The sequence below is a fragment of the Osmerus eperlanus genome, chromosome 13, assembly GCF_963692335.1.
Source record: "Osmerus eperlanus chromosome 13, fOsmEpe2.1, whole genome shotgun sequence".
NCBI classification, from domain to species: Eukaryota; Metazoa; Chordata; class Actinopteri; order Osmeriformes; family Osmeridae; genus Osmerus; species Osmerus eperlanus.
In genome coordinates this window covers 17,965,136-17,986,088 of record NC_085030.1, presented here as the reverse complement: position 1 = coordinate 17,986,088, position 20,953 = coordinate 17,965,136, and the positions used below count along the sequence as shown (strand labels likewise).

Below are 20,953 nucleotides of genomic sequence, written 5' to 3'. Positions count from 1 at the left end.
ATTGTTCATGTCAGACTTCCTGTCTCAGTTTCTCAACACCATAGGGTGAACGGAAAATAGAAAGCACACAGATTTAAATACTATTTACAGATTATACCACCAAACACACATAACTCAGGAATATAAATACATACACATTTACAAAGGCAGTTATTTAAAAAGCAGAAAGTGGTGTAGAAAAGAGAAGAAAGAGGGTCCCAAAGCATCCATGGCTGGGCTGGCTGTAGAGCTCAGGGTTAGGGTTACTGCTGTAGAGCTCAGGCCTGGCTGTAGAGCTCAGGCCTGGCTGTAGAGCTCAGGCCTGCAGTTACTGCTGTAGAGCTCAGGCCTGCCTGTAGAGCTCAGGCCTGCAGTTACTGGTGGTTTTGGTTTGTCTCTTAGTCCCCGAATTCAGATACAGTATAGAAGTCGAGTCTTTAATTGGATGGGACCATATCCTTAATGACAGGTTCTCTGTTTAGGTACGTGGCCCAGTAGACCAGGTTAAAGCTTCCAAACAGAACAGGGAACATTATCCTCGACATCCGGTCGATCTTACTCACGCTGTTGAACGTTTTCTTGCTGTCCGCGGCCTTGCCCTCCACCTTGGTCTTGCCAGGGTCGGACACCCCGCCCTTGGCGATGGTGGGCAGGCCTGAGTCCTTGGTGATGTTGGGTGCGTAGTTGGCCACCGCTACGGCATACGCGTTGTTCTTCTTCACGACAGATGCCTTCTCTTTTTTCTGTCCAGGGATCGAAAGTTCAGAGATAGTCATCAGAGCTCACAGGAAGAACACCATGTGACACTCCTCCAGCCAGTCAGACTTAATGAATGAATTCACCGAGGCGGGCTCATAACAAGACAGAATGGGATCTGGGAAAGGCTAATGTATCAGAATGGGATCTAGGAAAGGCTAATGCATCAATATAAATGCAGGGGAACGGCGGAAAGAAGACGGCAAGGTCTCATATATACTCAAGTCAAGACGCACAATATCTCAGCCTCTGTCTATAGCTTCGTTCCCTTCCTGCCTGAAGAGGTAAGGGCAGCTCTACGCTGTATTGACTCGTCATTAGGAGCCCTCATACTGCAACATCTACCTGAACATCATAGTAATCACTTGACCTGTATAACAGGCTATGTTCTGGGCAGGAGAGGAAGCTGAACACAAACGTATTCACTGCTGAGCTTGTACTGAGGAATATGAAATCTGACTTAAAAAACAGATGTCATATAAAAGTGTCACTGGTAAAAGTGTTGCAGAACTCTGCATCTGAAGCACAGCCAAAGGTGCTTACACACAGCATAGTGCAACATCCTAGATTGGAGAGGATCCCCTTACAGAGAGATGCTCAGTAACAGAAGGACAGCATAGTTACCTTGTCATTCACAATGCTCTTCCCGTCCCACGCCCAACCGCGCTTGGTGAAGTAGTTGACGGTGGCAAACTCAATGAGGGCGGAGAACACGAAGGCGTAGCAGACGGCGATGAACCAGTCCATGGCCGTGGCATAGGCCACCTTGGGGAGGGAGTTACGGGCGCTGATGCTGAGGGTGGTCATGGTCAGAACAGTGGTCACCCCTGCAGGCACAGAACAGACCAGCACTCTGGTTGAGCTAGAGAAAACAGCCACTGAAAGGTCAACTGAAAAAAAACAGTTGTGTTGTTAAAACATCCAGAACTGGTCAAATGTTGAGGTTTGGACACCGTCGTGATTTGTGTCTCCGTTCCGCATCTCTTTAGATGACATTTACATTACGATGCGGTACGAGCCGGGGGTGGAATATGACACCACTGCTAAGGGTCTGAGGACGGAACTATATCTTCAGCATGTCATACTCTATATCCCCGGGCTGAGCTCCACTAACAACACAACTGGAGTTAGTTCAAGCTGACCTTTCAGGGACTTCCTTCGTCCTGGTTCCCAGCCTTGCAGGCTCACTATGTGGCTGTTTCAGATTGGTGATGACCTTCTTGTTATCTGTAAACTATTCCTAAAGCAGGCTTTGCGTTGATGGGAGCATTGTCTCCACTGTCACCATGTGCAGAGTACAGTCCTGCTGTCAATGGTTATTACTACATTGAAGATACTGTAACATATTTAAAACGTTGACTCCTCAAACTCAGACTGACGCTGAGCTTCTTGCCAGTCTTTCTTTTTCTGAAGAAGAAAAAGAAATCATCTTCTCTACAAATCACACAAAAGACAGTATTTACCCAAAGGATATTTTTAGAACCAACAACCAGAAAATAACACTTTGAATTTCTTTAGCCTACTTTTTTTTCTTATCAGAAGAGAAGAGAGCACACTCTACCAAGGGTAAACCATATGTGGCACCAAAATAATGAGGATGACTTGAAAAGCACACAGTGAACCATGAGCCAACAAGCCCCTCGTTCGACACAAACACAATTCAGACAGAGCCTGATCCATTAAAACTGTTGGAAGAGCTTCACCATCAGCCACTGTGCCGAGGTCATCATACTGTCTCAGTCCAGCGGGAGGTTCTCTTAGATTTTGCTACACATAATGAGTTACGTCAAACCCAGTTTCTCCTCTCAGACAAGGAATATAACACTGCATATACAGCATTCTCTACTGTAAATAATATAGTATACTATACTACAGTATACTATCTGTATATATTATACTTTACTGCTGTATAAACTTTATATAATATAGTATCCTATACTGCTGTATTTACTCAGGTAACAGACTGCAGTGGCTTGACATGCAGTACCGATGAGTACCAGAGCTGTTTAGCTAAGAGTGTAGATTCAATTGCAGTGTCATATTAGAGCCCAGCTGAGCATTTAATGCTGTCACATCACATCAAGTTGGTGTTGCACAGTTCCAATGACAGTCACAGGGGAGTCCCCTCTCCCACCCCCCCTGGCTCCCACACTGAAGCACAGATGCAGGGTCTGCATGTCAGACTTGAGGGTCAGTCTGGGACAACGCTGGCCAGCTGAGATACTACTGCAGGGAAGAAATAAAGGATTCCTAATCCTCACCCAACACACTATTTACCTACCCAACACACTCCTTACCTACCCAACACACTCCTTAACTACCAAACACACTCCTTACCTACCCAACACACTCCTTACCTACCCAACACACTCCATACTCACCAAACACACTCCTTACCTACCCAACACACTCCTTACCTACCCAACACACTCCTTACCTCCCAAACACACTCCTTACCTCCCAAACACACTCCTTACCTACCCAACACACTCCTTACCTACCCAACACACTCCTTACCTCCCAAACACACTCCTTACCTACCCAACACACTCCTTACCTACCCAACACACTCCTTACTCACCAAACACACTCCTTACCTACCCAACACACTCCTTACCTACCCAACACACTCCTTACCTCCCAAACACACTCCTTACCTCCCAAACACACTCCTTACCTACCCAACACACTCCTTACCTACCCAACACACTCCTTACTCACCAAACACACTCCTTACCTACCCAACACACTCCTTACTCACCAAACACACTCCTTACCTACCAAACACACTCCTTACCTCCCAAACACACTCCTTACCTACCCAACACACTCCTTACCTACCAAACACACTCCTTACCTACCCAACACACTCCTTACCTACCCAACACACTCCATACTCACCAAACACACTCCTTACCTACCAAACACACTCCTTACCTACCCAACACACTCCTTACCTACCAAACACACTCCTTACCTACCCAACACAATCCTTACCTACCCAACACACTCCATACTCACCAAACACACTCCTTACCTACCCAACACACTCCTTACCTACCCAACACACTCCATACTCACCAAACACACTCCTTACCTACCCAACACACTCCATACTCACCAAACACACTCCTTACCTACCCAACACACTCCTTACCTACCCAACACACTCCTTACCTACCCAACACACTCCATACTCACCAAACACACTCCTTACCTACCCAACACACTCCTTACCTACCCAACACACTCCATACTCACCAAACACACTCCTTACCTACCCAACACACTCCATACTCACCAAACACACTCCTTACCTACCCAACACACTCCTTACCTACCCAACACACTCCATACTCACCAAACACACTCCTTACCTACCCAACACACTCCATACTCACCAAACACACTCCTTACCTACCCAACACACTCCTTACCTACCCAACACACTCCTTACCTACCAAACACACTACATACTCACCAAACACACTCCTTACCTACCCAACACACTCCTTACCTACCCAACACACTCCATACTCACCAAACACACTCCTTACCTACCCAACACACTCAATACTCACCAAACACACTCCTTACCTACCCAACACACTCCTTACCTACCCAACACACTCCATACTCACCAAACACACTCCTTACCTACCCAACACACTCCTTACCTACCCAACACACTCCTTACCTACCCAACACACTCCTTACTCACCAAACACACTCCTTACCTACCCAACACACTCCTTACCTACCCAACACACTCCTTACCTACCCAACACACTCCATACTCACCAAACACACTCCTTACCTACCCAACACACTCCAAACTCACCAAACACACTCCTTACCTACCCAACACACTCCTTACCTACCCAACACACTCCTTACCTACCCAACACACTCCTTACTCACCAAACACCGTCCTGGCAGGGACAGACTCCCTGTTGAGCCAGAAGGAGACCTGAGACAGGATGACAGTCATGATGCAGGGCAGGTACGTCTGGATCACAAAGTAACCGATCTTCCTCTTCAGGTGGAAGTGTGCAGTCATCACCGTGTATTCACCTGCACAGCACAGGAACAAGGACACATTCAGTGACTTTTTTATGTTGTTACTGTAACATCTCATGACAGCATTAGACGAGGCGATGCATGGTGTATTGTATGTCTAACAGCATTATGAGCTGCTTGATTTCATATTAAAGTTCTGTGTTAGGATATCTAGTTGAGCCATTCACGTGAAATCTTGCATCATACAATATCTACAACTTTATTTTGGGCTGGGGCATGAGGATGTTTCCTGGTGTCCATTTTCTCACACTCAAAGTATATCGAACAACTGATGATTCTATAATAATCACACAAAGCTGGCAGAAGCTCGCGGCTAATGAGGACATGCTAGTGGTGCAGCTGATGGGAGATCTGATCTGATCTCAAAGAGAAGCTCAGATTAGACATGAGACGAAGAAGAAGAGTGTTACCCATGGCAACCGAACAGAGAAATATATCTAATTTTCTGCAATTCTGCAACGAAGGCCTTGATACTGCCACTTGACAGGAGGGGGCTCCTCTCTGAGCAGGAGGGAGGGACCGCTCAGTCTAATCCCTCAAGAGTTTGTATTCACTCTTTTATTCCAATGCACTTCCAGTGTTTTATCCATTGATGTGGCATCCTCTCTCTCCCTCTCTGTCTCTCTCTCTCTGTCTCTCTCTCTGTCTCTCTCTGACACGCACACACACACACACACTTCCCACACTTCCCAGCTCTGGAATGTAGATAAAGTGAGCCAGCACACTCCCAGTCCGCTATATAGCTCTACATCATGTGTAATTTAATTAGCATGCCTGTCCTCATGCCTGTCTGCTGTGGGGGGAGACAGAGGAGAGGGAGGGAGAGAGGGGAGTGGGGGAGGGGAGGGAGAGAAGGGGAGTGGGGGAGGGGAGAGAAGGGGGAGGGGAGAGAGAAGGGGGAGGGGAGAGAAGGGGGAGGTGAGAGAGAAGGGGGAGGTGGGATATGTGAGCCGTGGCAGCAGTCTCACCAGAGAAGCTCCTGCTGTCTGGTGAGAGTGGCAGGATGGTGATTACAGCACGATGACGCTCATGTCAGCAGGTGTCCTGGCGTAGGAGACAGGCCCTTTGCCAGAGGGACACAACATTGCTCACAAGGAGACGCAGATCCACGGCCAGCGGACCAGAGGACCAGTCTAGATGACCAGGGGACCAGGCTAGATGACCAGGGGACCAGGCTAGATGACCAGAGGACCAGGCTAGATGACCAGGGGACCAGGCTAGATGACCAGGGGACAAGGCTAGATGACCAGAGGACCAGGCTAGATGACCAGAGGACCAGTCTAGATGACCAGGGGACCAGGCTAGATGACCAGGGTACCAGTCTAGATGACCAGGGGACCAGGCTAGATGACCAGGGTACCAGGCTAGCAGACCGGAGGACCGAGCTAGATGACAACACGTCCTTACTAGGAATGCTAATATGGTAATGCTCGTGTCGGCGATCGTCTCTCGTCCTGGTGCTAGGAGGAGGAGACTGAGTCTCTTGGAAATGTCTCTGACCCATAAGACAAGCACATGAACACATGAAGGTGAGAGGTGTAGTCGTTTGGTAAAGGTGCCATGAACACTTATGAAGTCCTTTATTCATGTGGTGTTTTTGGGTTCTTTACAGTCAGTGTCTTGTTGTTCTCTTGGCTCCATGCAGGATGTCCCTCACCACCACGCCTGCAGGCACACGGGGCTGCCAGACGGCCTGGTTTCACAGCACGCTAGACGAGCCTCCCACACTGCACTGCTGAATTATTAAGCTGCTGTCAGCCAATCACTAGCATCCAAGCACATCATCAAACAAGGAAACAGCCTTGGGCGGCCGCCTGTGCGCTCCTATTGGTTGAACCACAACACTTGTTCTAGATTGCAGCTTTTAGTTGTGCATAAAGAACAGGACAGGGATTCCCTCTGGACGGGGGGGGCGTCTTGCTGTGGAGGTTCTCCTCAGAGAGGAGACACACCAGAGAGGAATCTAGGAAGAAGCTCCTTCCCCCTGGAGTGCTGTCTCTCTGTGCTGAGGAGGCAGAGAGCTTCAGATCTGTGGTGTCACCCTGCACTGTTAGGAATCCAACCTCTGTGACCAGCGCCACCTCTGAGAGCGTTCCAGGGCCTTAATGGCCCGTGTGACAAGGCTGCTCCCAGGAGAACGGCTAAAGGGCTGATCCTAATTACTGAAGACCACTGCATCTGCAGGCTATTACTGAAGACCACTGCATCTGCAGGCTATTGATCTGACCAGCAGTGACAGGCCTGATGACAGGACAGTCAGTGTCACATATTGGACAATGTTAAAGCCCCTCTCTCACCTCACTACAACAAACTATCGCTAGTTAGTTAGTTAGTCTGTACATTGGGTTAGTCATGTGATGAACCATGTCGGGGATGTGAATCAGCAGTTCTCTAGGATGACTCTGGGCTTTTGACTCATGATGATTACTCATGATGCTCAACTAAAAACGAAGAACTACATTTAATGTGGGAATCTGGTTTTTGAAAAGTCTCATAAGAAATGAAATTCTAAGTGACCAAACCTAATTCAACCAATGCACAAACCAGGGGTAAAGTGCTGTATCATGCAGCACGTACACCAACACGGCTACAGCGCTGCCTGTAGGTCTGGCCTGTGGACGGTAACGTCTAAAAAAAAAAAGATAAACAATAACTAGACCCATGATGCTATATCCAGTTCCGACATTTCAGAGTGGAATTCTGAAAAAAATCTCCATCGTAGTGTTCTTCATATTCCAGGTGAGGCCTGGTGACTGAGCCTTGCTGTTGGACGACTCTGGATCTGCTAATGACTCCTCTCCCTCCAGCCCCTCTGAGGAAGACACATCTGTTCCCCTCCAGTGATTTATGCTTCACCGTGTCTCCAAGCCCAGAACACAGCCTCTCCTGCTTAGTGAACGCTTCGCTGCTCGCCTGTTAGACAGGCTCTTCCTCCACAGCGCCAGGAGAGACGACCAGATATTCTCTTTAAGGATCCTTGTGTTGCTGACTGACACCACACAGATCCCCATTCTCACCTGACCCCTCATTTCACTCTCTCTTTCCCTCTTTCTCCCTCTCTCTTGTTCTCTCTGCCTCCCTCCTTCCCTCTCTCTTCCTACCCCCCCCTTCTCTTGTTCTCTTTGTGTTATTTCCAACCCCCAACTGTGGGTTGAGGCAGTTTTCTGCACATCGTCATACTGTGACTGAATTTCTAAAGTCCTTTGTCCTCTGTTAGAGGTTTTCTGTTCTTTGGTGAAGTGTAACGTCCTGGGAGGGGCAGAAGGTCTGCTTCTGTTGTCACACGCACAGTGACACATTCTGTAAATCATCTGCAGGTTGCCTTACATGTGGCTCCTACTTTAAAGACAACAAATCCCTCCTTTCCTACATGTCCTCTTCAATAAAGATGCTTGAAAATAAATCAACAGCCATCATTCAAGCTGATCAAAGTTGTGTACAGAGCTGGCAATAACCATACCCCTCCTGTGTGCTACACCAGTGGCCAGCTACAGCAAGCTCTTTGTGTGTACCAGAGGGTTGGGGGTACCTGTGCTGGACTTGATGGTTTCCTGTCCTGCAGTTTTCCCCACCAGGTCGTACTGGTTGAGACGGGAGCTCTCCTCCTCCACTACCACGGAGGATGAGGCGTTGTGGGTCCAGGCATACGTCACCTCCGACATGGTGTAGGCATCTGCAGGGGGCAGTAGATCAGTACTGGAGCTACATAACCAGGCAGCACAACAGGAAGTACACATAGCCACAATTAAACTACTGCTACACTATGAGACACATAGAGGAGAGGACGTCTGCTACACAATGAGACACATAGAGGAGAGGATGTCTGCTACACAATGAGACACATAGAGGAGAGGACGTCTGCTACACAATGAGACACATAGAGGAGAGGATGTCTGCTACACAATGAGACACATAGAGGAGAGGACGTGTGGTCACTATGTTGTTTACTAGAGGGACAAGATTCAACACTGACTGGGTGAAAGCAAATGACTCTGACCAAGGTCATGCTGCTGGTGCAATCTAGCTGGTGGACCTCTCAATCAATGAACCCTCATGATACATGACATATGATGTCCAGAATAACTTAATGATAATATACTTTGTGACAGCTGTTTTTTTGTATTTCTCTTTAAAGGATGTTGAACATGATCACTCACAGCTGCCGAACTTCAGGGGACATGAGTGGAAGTCCATGGGGAAATCTTCTAGATGCATGGGACACTCAGCATGAACTGTTAACCTGCGTCCGAAACACAGATACAGACACACATACCCCCACATATCCACACACACACACACACACACACACACACACACACACACACACACACACACACACACACACACACACACACACACACATACACATACACAGTACATTAATACAACATACAGTGCAGGTTACATGTTTTTCATCTGTGTTTGATAAATGAGGGACAACATGTCTCTCCATGGTAAACTGTCTCAGTCACTGAACCAGTTTCAGATGTTTCCTCCCCTGCTGTCTGTAAACCAGCGCGCCATGAAAGCATGTTTCCACTCTGCTGCTTTCACCAATTAAAACGTGTCAGGTCAGCAATCACCTCCACAAGGGATGGAGAAAGGAGGCGTCTAATATAATCAAACATGCTCAGATGAAGGAACTGAATGGATGCGCCTGGGCAGCAGAGATACAGCAGAAACCAGAGCAGGTCTTCACATTCCAGTCTGCATGCTGTGCTGAGGAGCTTTATAGTTTCATATGAACGACCTGACTATGCTCTTTCCAAAGTGATTTTCTCTCAATGCTTTTGACAATTCAATGCTTTCAGCAGTATCTGAGGGGAGTCACTTGTCAGAATAATGGCTGCTGTCAGACGCCATTCCATAAATCACTGCTTTATTGATTTAGAGAGATTGAGGTAGAGGATTTTTCCGAGACCGATTTAATGAGAAGCAAACGAGATGTGCAATAACATTTAATCTCTTATTTATGTTTAGGAATCCTCTGTTGGGTCAGTTTCCCTCTATTGCTAGAATATAATTATGATGTTATAAAATATGTTGAAAGACAGTTAATTTAGGTATTAGTGTGTTGTACATGTGTCATATGTTAGATGTGAAGCAACACATGCTATTTTTGGAGTGGTTTGGTTTTAAACAGAGTGAGATGTTTGTGTTTAGCTCATGGTGTAGAGCAGGTGAGGTGTGTGTGTGTTTACCTCATGGTGTAGAGCAGAGTACCATCATCTTGGATCCTCAGTAGCTTGTTGGGCATGGTCATGTTGTGGGCGACTGACTTCTTGCCATTGTGGAAAAACGTATCTGGAGTCCAGATCTTACTGGCCATCAAATTGTTCAGTCGCAAAATGTTCATTGGTCCCTCAAACTTCAACCGTTCATCTTTCCAGCTCTGCCGGAAAAAGACGTCGATGGTGTATTCCTGTGGAAGGAACATGGTCACTCACAACAACCTCAACATCTGTACACAGACCAGCACAGCAGACCATCTGGAGCGGCATGAAGGTGCTGTTCCTTGATGAAAGCTCAATGAAAACTTATTTGAAAAGGTTAGTTGGTAAAGCCAGAGTTCTTTAATTAAGCCTGCCGGTACAGGCACACACACACATTGATTTAGCAGCCTCCCTAGGTCATGAGCACAGACGCAGACCAACCCCCCCCCCCCCCCCCCCCCCCCCTCCTAGAGCTAGCATAGGGTATGGGATAAGGATAGGGTACAGTTAGCATGGGGTTAGTTTTGAGTTAGGATGGGGGATGGGGTTAGGGTTAGTATGGGGTTAGGGTTGAGTTAGGGTGGGGGGTGGGGCTAAGGTTAGGTACTGCTCTGTGGGTGCATGGTAGTTACTGTAACCTTGATGTAAAGTGTAACTATGAGGCTGTTCCTATAGGTGTATGTATCACACACCAGCCATGTGTGAACAGCCTCACATGATGACTAACCAGAGCTCACAGGCATGAGGGCCCTGGCCTCCTGAGACCATCACACAAACTCCACGAGCAAGTCTCCAACACCCCACATATGAACACTCATGTTAGTGACTTGAGTAAACTGATCACTTTTAGATGAGGGGCCGTGGCGTTAGCAATCACCTGCATTCAGACATCATAAATGTTTAATCAACAGTCCAATCACTTAAAGAATGCCCCATCTCCCTCTCTTGTCATTTCCAAGGAACCAGATGATAAATGCTTGTGTACTTTCTTGAAAACAAGCAGAAGATAAACGAAAAAGTGACTTGAATAAATAATAAAGTATTAGTAATTCATAAGATAAAACTGCCAATAGATGAGTGAACATTATCTGGCATGTAGGCAACAAAGACTTTTAAACTGAAGTTAGCACTTTTACCCTGCTTGATAGATCTAAGTTTAGAAAATAATAAAATATTACTTAAACATTCAGTGTGGAAATATCAAGTACAGTCAGTTACTATTCAGAAGGTTAGCTGTTACATGCACATTTAAACCACTTAAACTTAATCAGCTAACAAGTGTAATCGAGATGTTATTGTTGCTCTGCGAGTATGTACTGCACTGTTGTATAATATTTTGTTTACCGTGCATGTTGAGAAGTGGCTCCTTTGTCATGTGGCTTGTATATACAGACTGTTTCTTGACTGTGACCATCGAAATACTGTAGAACTATACACTTCTGCTCCTTGATCTGCTGCTGTACTTTCAATATACACGACTCGTGAGTCGCTTTGGATAAAAGCGTCCGCTAAATGAATGTGAATGTAACCCAACGATCCCTTCCCAGGCCTGGTCCAGCTCTGCTCTCCTCTGTCGCCTGGATCCCACGCCTTCCTTTAGTCTAATAATAGAGAGAAGGGAGCTGGAGGAGGGCATGCTGCCCTGCTCTCTGAGGTATATCATGAAGGGAATCAGGCAGGGGCTGACAGTGAGACACTCCAGCAGAAGGGGGAACCTGACGGACTGAACTGGAAAAATAAGGGACCCTCACAATGAACACAAACTGTCTGCTCTTATCTCTCCTTGTCATGCAGTGTGTTCCTGTTGAAGAGAGGGAACAGAGAAGGCTGCGCTGTGGAGAACATTAACCAGTCATGAAGGATCCAAAGAGATACGTTTTAGAAAAGCAAACAGGTGTGCAGCCTGTGGTATGAGGAGCACTAGTCTGGGTGAGGAGAGACTCGGAGCTGGGATGAGGAGGAGAGACTCGGAGCTGGGATGAGGAGGAGAGACTCTGGGCTGGAAGGAGAAGGAGAGACGCTGGGCTAGAGGCCTGGCGTGTGGAGTCCAAAGTGGAGGCCGGTGTGGAGGTCCTTTCCTCTTCAGGAAGGAGGGAGCTAGCAGGTCAGGATGCAGACGGACTGTGTGTGAAGAGGCAGTGTTCTCACCATATCTGTGTCTGACACGGGGCCAAAGCTGGTGACGTAGATGTTGGTCGTCACTTCTGTCACACGATCTGAGGAGAAGAACAGAAATGAGAGACCAGAGCTGCAAAATATAAAGCTTTCCTTGCCGACAAACATCGATAAATATGAATATACAGAGATGTGTCTGTCCTCCCTGTTCCCCCTGTTCTCCCTGTTCCTCTGGTCTGTCCTCCCTGTTCCTCTGGTCTGTCCTCCCTGTCATCCCTGTTCCTCTGGTCTGTCCCCCCTGTCATCCCTGTTCCTCTGGTCTGTCCCCCCTGTCATCCCTGTTCCTCTGGTCTGTCCCCCCTGTCATCCCTGTTCCTCTGGTCTGTCCCCCCTGTCATCCCTGTTCCTCTGGTCTGTCATCCCTGTTCTCCCTGTTCCTCTGGTCTGTCATCCCTGTTCCTCTGGTCTGTCCCCCCTGTCATCCCTGTTCCTCTGGTCTGTCCTCCCTGTTCCTCTGGTCTGTCCTCCCTGTTCCTCTGGACCACCGGCATGTCCTTGTGGTCTACTGGTAAACACCAGGGCAGGAGACCAGGGTTCAATCTCACCGGGACAAACATGTTGAACTATGTCATGACACAACAAACCCAAACGTTTCACACGAGCCTCCAGGTAATATTGCATAGAACCTGCCAACAACAACAGCAAACAAGCACAGCTCTGTCTCAGCAGCATGTCTGCTTCATTAAGCACCGCATCTCCTCTCCGCTCGGCCAATTCCAAAAGCTTTTAGAGGTTCCTATCCGCCCTGCCCGGCACACCACCTCGGTGTTCCAGAGAGCTTCTCATTAGGCTGACTAAAGTGCTGTCAGGAGCAGACCCGCCTTGCGCCTCGCCTCCCTTCGCCTCGCCTCCCTGTGCCTCCCTGCGCCTCCCCTCCCTGCGCCTCCCCTCCCTGCGCCTCCCCTCCCTGCGTTTCCCCTCCATGCGCCTCCCTGCGCCTCTCCTCCCTGCGCCTCCCCTCCATGCGCCTCGCCTCCCTGCGCCTCGCCTCCCTTCGCCTCCCTTAGCCTCCCCTCCCTGCGCCTCGCCTCCCTGCACCTCCCCTCCCTGCGCCTCCCCTCCCTGCGCCTCGCCTCCCTGCGCCTCCCCTCCCTGCGCCTCCCCTCCCTGCGCCTCCCCTCCATGCACCTCCCCTCCCTGCGCCTCCCCTCCCTGCGCCTCCCCTCCCTGCGTTTCCCCTCCATGCGCCTCCCAGCGCCTCCCCTCCCTGCGCCTCCCCTCCCTGCGCCTCCCTGCCCCTCCCTGCGCCTCCCCTCCATGCGCCTCCCCTCCCTGCTCCTCCCCTCCCTGCACCTCTCCTCCATGCGCCTCCCTGCGCCTACCCTCCCTGCGTTTCCCCTCCCTGCACCTCCCCTCCATGCGCCTCCCTGCGCCTCCCTGCGCCTCCCCTCCCTGCGTTTCCCCTCCCTGCGCCTCCCCTCCCTGCGTTTCCCCTCCCTGCGCCTCCCCTCCCTGCGCCTCCCCTCCCTGCGCCTCCCCTCCCTGCGCCTCCCCTCCATGCGCCTCCCCTCCCTGCGCCTCCCCTCCCTGCACACGGACATGTAATGGATATTCTTACTTATTCATGAGCTACAGGGGGACCACAGTGGGTGGAGGGTGCGGTACATACTTCACACTTCATATTTCATGACATATATTTAAGTATGTAAAGCTAGATTACGGAAGATTTTCAACATGATTCAAAACAGAAGCAGATTTGTTTTCCTTTTTTTTTATGCAAAATGACATTTGATAGAAAAGACAACATGCAATAACAACATGCTGGGAAAAACTGTATAACACTAAAGGGCTTGTTAGTAACCTTTATCTAGTGTCCTGGCATACATAGATGTTTCATGCTCTAGTTTGGCTTCATGAAGTATATTGTGTGCCTACATTATGTAAATGTATACATATGTGCAAAATGATGTTGGGGAAATCAACAACGCTGTAATAAACAAGATTTAAAAACCTATTTAAAAACACAACATACCTGTGTACATTTTAACAAACAAAATATAATGTCAAACTAAATCAAGAACAAAAATAATTTGAGCTATATTTTCTACTAAAAGAGGCACCCTAACATAACTGCAGAGTATAAGAAGACAGAAGAAGAAGCCCTGGGATGTTTATTAAGACCAGAGTGCTTTTACTGCCCCAGGACTTCAAACCACCCATTTATAGTAACAAGGAACAAACTGTCAGAGGTTCATTTGTGTGTCTCAGACGAACAGACCGAGTTTAACGGATGAGCTGTGGAACGGTCAGTTTGATCATCTGTCCTCGTCTTTCTACCAACACACATGATTCATGCATCCAACGGTCACAAATAAACTCAGTTAATTCAGCTGGATAACTCTAATCCGGAACAGTCAACAAAGCATGAAACAAAATATATTGTTTCAATTGATCTGTTGAATTTATCCATAACAATACCACATAAACCTAATTTGCTGAGAGGGCCACTTCTTTATATTGTATTGATGCAACGACATTGTGAGTAATTCTGTGAACTAGTTCTACAGTGTCACCCCAACACAAGGCCATGGGTGAGAGTGAGTCACCTCTCTAAGATGTCACAGCCTAACAGACACCAGCCCATGCTGACCACATGATGAAGACCAATAATATCTAATCTACTATTGTCTTGACAACATTGAAAAGGTGATTGGTTAGCTGGTTTAGGGTGCTGCTGGAGGAGGACTGGGGTGGTTAACCCTGCTGCTGACCAGCCCCCCAGGAGGACTGGGGTGGTTAACCCTGCTGCTGACCAGCCCCCCAGGAGGACTGGGTAACTGGGACTTGCTAAACCAGCAGCTTCGCTGTGTTCTTCCCCGGAGCACTGCTCTGGCTCTTAAATACAGACATTTAACAACTGGTCACGCTGACCTACATGCTGTAGCTGGGATAAATACAGACCCTGTCTTGAAAATAAAAAATATATTGTTTGTTTGTTGGAGTTCAGAAAACAAATATGCCATTGACACATAAAATTTTCATGGATCCATCATGTGAATACGTAGAAGAGGGCAAAAAGGAATATTTCTTCATGCGGCATGCGGTTTTCGGGGCACTCTTTTAGAATGGTTTTGTTCTGTGATGCATAGAGATCTGTCTTTGATGTGCTCCCTGCCCCACATACAGGACAGTACTCAGGGAGGTACAGGACAGTACTCAGGGAGGTACAGGACAGTACTCAGGGAGGTACAGGACAGTACTCAGGGAGGTACAGGACAGTACTCAGGGAGGTACAGGACAGTACTCAGGGAGGTACAGGACAGTACTCCACCCCCTGACCAAGGGAGAACCTCCCTTTTTGAACTTTCAGTTTCAAATCACACCTGATGGGAGACAGTGGTGGGGTGAGGGGCACTCGGAGAAGAGAAGGAAGAGGAGAGGTAGAGGAAGAAAGATGGAGGAGAGAATATGAATAAAGAGAGGGAGAGGAGGAGGAGAGGAGAAGAGGAGGAGGGGGGTAGAAGAGATGCACAAGGACTGGAAGGAGAGATTCGGTTACTGATGTGGAAAAAACATCATACTGTTGTAATTATGAAGATGGTTAATGATTATGGACTTAAAGATATTTGTAATCACTCTTTGGTATATGCTATATTATTGGAAACCATATTATTACAAGTTATATTATAGGAAACCAGATGCAAAGCTGTTTGCTGATTATTGTTATTCCTAAACAATAGTAGGAGACATGAAGCCCAAAAATAAGGTTTAAATAATTAAAGGATGAGTGGGGGAGAGGAGCATGTGTATGCTTTCATAAAGGACCAGGTGTAATTTATGAGACATATTTGTGGCCTTACGCCCAGAAGCCTAATGCAGCTGGCTGTTCAAGGTCAGAAAGAGCCTAATTGGAAGAAGTGTCTATGTAGGAAAGTACCTGTTTTGAATCCCCTGAGACAAGGGATCCGCTTTGTAAGATTACCTAATGTCTACGAAACCAACAAATATCGTACCATATTAACATACAATGGGGAGAAGACTATATAAGTTAAATTGTCCGGAGAAAACTTCAGTCTGATCCCGGGATCACGCTCACGTTCTATTGGCAATCTTTGTTACCTGAGAACCAATAAAACACTTTGCATCAACCCTGCTGAGTTCCAGTGCTGTTTTTACATCTTGAGAAGTGACTGAAGACGTACAGAACTTTTGTTTCATCATTACCATATAGAAATATTCTTCTGTGTTCTTGGATGAAGACTTTTAATATGTCACATGTTCCTGTGTACAGAGACATCATCTCTCCAAGGTACATCGTTTATGATCCACATTAACACCCTGGCATTGATTAGCTCTGCTTTGAGTTTTTAATCCTCATTACCCCATAATGGAATAAACATCTCATATAGGGCACACACACATTCACCTTAGATTAGTACCTCTTGTACCCTGCCTCCACAAACCCTGAGTCTACACACACACACACACACACACACACACACCCTGCCTCCACACACCCTGCCTCTACACATACACACACACACACACCCTGCCTCTACACACCCTGCCCCTACACACACACCCTGCCCCTACACACACACACACACACACACACACACACACACACACACACACACACCCTGCCTCTACACACCCTGCCTCTACACACACACACACACACACACACACACCCTGCCTCTACACACACACCCTGCCTCCACACACTCTGCCTCTACACACCCTGCCCCTACACACACACCCTGCCTCTACACACCCTGCCTCTACACACCCTGCCTCTACACACACACCCTGCCTCTACACACCCTGCCTCTACACACACACCCTGACTCTACACACCCTGCCTCTACATACACACCCTGCCTCTACACACCCTGCCTCTACACACACACCGTGCCTCTACACACCCTGCCTCTACACACACACCCTGCCTCTACACACCCTGCCTCCACACACCCTGACTCTACACACCCTGCCTCTACATACACACCCTGCCTCTACACACCCTGCCTCTACACACACACCCTGCCTCTACACACCCTGCCTCCACACACCCTGCCTCTACACACACACACTGCCTCTACACACCCTGCCTCTACACACACACCCTGCCTTTACACACCCTGGCTCAGACAAATCAGCTGACATGAAGATACATGAACAGAAACTGTAGAACGTTTCCTAGCAGTAGAGTTGTTGCTGGCGAGGCATCGATGCAAACGGTCACAATGATACCAGTGAAATGATGGCTGGCTTTTTATCCTTTCGTAAAAAGGTCCAAGTAATGGTATTACTGTAATTTACATTTACTAAATGCCATTACATTCCTCATCCACTCAAGATAAGGGAGAGTGCTTTTACGGCTTAGTAGCGCTGACCTAAGATATGAATATCACAATACAGTAAAACACCCAGGAGAAGGAACAGGCCTGTCAGAACAGGGCCTTCATGCTGGTGAATCAGCACAACTCCGTGACACAGTTCTGTCACAAACACAGAGACACTGGGAGGACGCGTGGCACAGCCCTGCTGACTCACAACACCAGGAGACGGGGAGATCCACAACCAGCCCTGGGCTCTCACTGTCCCAGAGAGAGGAGGAGGAGCGAGGGGAGGAGGGAGAGGAAGAACGAGAGGAGGAATAAGAGGAAAAGCAATAGGACAGGAGTGAGGAAGAGGAGTAATGAGAGGAGTGAGAGGTGGGAGAGAAGGAGGAAAGAAGGAGGGAGAGGAGAAGGGAGAGGAAGAAAGAGGGAGTGAGAGGACGAGAGAGGGAGGGAGAGAAGGAGGAGGGAAAAGAGTGATGACAGGAGGAAGACGAGGAGGAAGAGTGAGATGAAGCAGGAAGCCTCCCCCCTGCGCTCCCTGGCACGGTGTCTGTCACCCCAGGAGCCTCAGGATGCTCTCCCTCCACCTGGCTGCTGTCAGCCTGTCAGCATGTCAGCCTGTCAGGCTGGACCCCAGACACGCTGTTCTCACATCACCCCTCTTACATGATTACTGATTAGAACACATGGCTCTGCCAACGAGCAAGGACATGCATTCATCAGTTTGACACCATTAAGACTGTTGATAGATGTGGCCTGGGTACGGTCCCAGAGGTCATAGTTCAAGACTGAGCGTTGACAGAGGACAGTCACCTCCCCCCTCTGGTGGTCCAGGACAGTCACCTCCCCCCTCTGGTGGTCCAGGACAGTCACCTCCCCCCTCTGGTGGTCCAGGACAGTCACCTCCCCCCTCTGGTGGTCCAGGACAGTCACCTCCCCCCTCTGGTGGTCCAGGACAGTCACCTCCCCCCTCTGGTGGTCCAGGACAGTCACCTCCCCCCTCTGGTGGTCCAGGACAGTCACCTCCCCCCTCTGGTGGTCCAGGACAGTCACCTCCCCCCTCTGGTGGTAGCAGGACAGTCACCTCCCCCCTCTGGTGGTCCAGGACAGTCACCTCCCCCCTCTGGTGGTCCAGGACAGTCACCTCCCCCCTCTGGTGGTCCAGGACAGTCACCTCCCCCCTCTGGTGGTCCAGGACAGTCACCTCCCCCCTCTGGTGGTCCAGGACAGTCACCTCCCCCCTCTGGTGGTCCAGGACAGTCACCTCCCCCCTCTGGTGGTCCAGGACAGTCACCTCCCCCCTCTGGTGGTCCAGGACAGTCACCTCCCCCCTCTGGTGGTCCCGTCCGGCTGGGACTCACTGCCACTGTTGTGGACTTATAAATCAGTCAAGTGCTCCTTGTTCCTATAGACTGTGGATTCCCCTACAGACAGAAACCCCAAGCTGCTCACCCCCCAGTCCTGGACGCAGGCGATTGTCATAGCCATCCAGGAGGCGGTCCAGGATGCGAGTGAACAGGGTGATGTTGGTCTTGAAGGCGTTGGTGGCAGCATCAGCAGAAACGGACCTGGACACACCAGAGTTAACAGCAGCAGCAGCTGTAGAGCTGTGCTTCATCACAACAGACACAGGGGAGCCACTTCCTGTGACTGGGAGCTGGACTTCATCACAACATCTTTCCACAGAAATTAATCACGTATTTTTAAACATCAGAAGGCCTCTCATTCACTCACATGCAGACACTACACGGAAAACACACACACACACATACAATATAGTGCACACACACACAACATATGTGCACACACACACACACATACAATATAGTGCACACACACATACACACACACATATCACTCTGCTTAGCTGACCCAGTTCAAGACTGAACATTTGTGTGCCATCTGATCTGGGAAAAACACACAATTGAATATGCAAATGTAGCGGTACACTGAGGGTAGCATATGTATATATACAGACCGTTCTTTGACCACCAAAATTACAAACATACACTTCTGGACCTTGATTTTCAGTTACTAGCTTTGGATAAAAGCATCTTCTGAATTAATTAAATTGAAATCTTGTAACAGCATTGTTCATTATTGTTCATTTTTTATATTCATAACAACTTGAACCCACTGTACTTACACAACGCAGGTTATATAAAAAATTACAATGTACCACCATCTCCAAATAATAAACAGACATCAGAGCACCAATCCTGGTCCTCCACTGAGCCAACACACCTTAACTATGACACTGGTTGGACATTTTTATCCAGTGAAGTTAGTCAATATAAATAAATAAATAGATTCTATGTATTTGCTTATTTTCCCAATTTGTGAAGAGTACTTCTCCAGGGCCCCTAACGGATGAGGCGTGACTACATCCCAGACTCCCCCTCACCGCCACCGGGACCGCGTCCTCAAATCAAGACGACACAGTCAGTTTACAAAGACCCCCGCTTTGACAACTATTCACTGCCGCTTGCTCGCTACCTCACGCTGGGGCATTATCACAGAGTCGAGTCCATCCAAATCCTACATTGTTGTTCTTGTGTTCTGAACGAACATTAATTGTGAGTCCCAGTATGAGTGAAACACAGAGCTTTGCTTCGTAATGCAACTAATACGTTTCTTCCATTAATTAAACGACTTACCTCGTCTGCCAGAGGATCATCAGCATGAAGCAGATGATCAGATATGGAAATCCACTCTCCTTATTCCTCATCGCTGCATGCACACAGTAAGAAACAAAAATGAATAGATAATTAATGCAGTCACATAATTAGAAAAGCTGCTGTAAAAAGCGTTTTATGTGTGGTATGACCAAGAAAACCTAGTATGGCCTCAATAACCAAGTCGTTGGGCGGCCCACACCATGTCAATATGAAAGCCCAATTGAGTATAACAGCGCGTTAACCAGGGACGCCCAATTAGTATTCAGTGACACGTAACATGCCTGTGTTGAATAATAATGTATAGGCTACTGGCTAACGTGATATTCAATGACCATTTCTGAAAGAGTTGGCATCTAAATTCCCAGTTTATCAAAACGTTTAGTTCAGAGAAGCATTTAGGAGGGATATCCCCGTTAACCGAAAACTCTAAAATATGGGTTAATTTAAGCAGAACAGGCAAGCCGTTAAGATCTTAGAACATGTCATGCTTTTTTCATTCGTAGATTCGCTGATAGACTTTTTGTCCGTAAAACACATACAAAAACACTAACCTGGAATGTAGGGCGCACTTGCAACTGATCCGACCTCAAACCGAGAAAAACGTGAGAGTTGAGCCCAATTAGACCACAGTGCTTTCAGTCAAACTGAACCAGGTTCTGTTGCTACCACACGTCTTGGAAATTCCAAGCCCAAGAAATGACTCTTGAACACTGGGATCTCACAGCTGTCTCACAAGCTGATTAATCTTTTTTGGAGGGCTGATAAAATTGTAGTCCTAGCATTCACA

General features: G+C 48.1%; 1 protein-coding gene across 1 annotated transcript; it reads right to left on the bottom strand.

Annotated features, from left to right (window-relative positions):
• Window positions 1-331: 331 nt before the first annotated feature.
• On the bottom strand, window positions 332-20,224 carry LOC134032282 (gamma-aminobutyric acid receptor subunit alpha-2). Its single transcript, XM_062476205.1, has 9 exons — window positions 20,146-20,224; window positions 18,941-19,056; window positions 12,177-12,244; window positions 10,017-10,237; window positions 8,973-9,055; window positions 8,345-8,488; window positions 4,657-4,809; window positions 1,360-1,562; window positions 332-722 (listed from the first exon to the last, which is right to left on the bottom strand). The coding sequence occupies exons 1-9, from the start codon at window positions 20,214-20,216 to the stop codon at window positions 417-419; spliced, it is 1,365 nt and encodes a 454-aa protein (XP_062332189.1). The 5' UTR covers window positions 20,217-20,224; the 3' UTR covers window positions 332-416.
• Window positions 20,225-20,953: the final 729 nt, after the last annotated feature.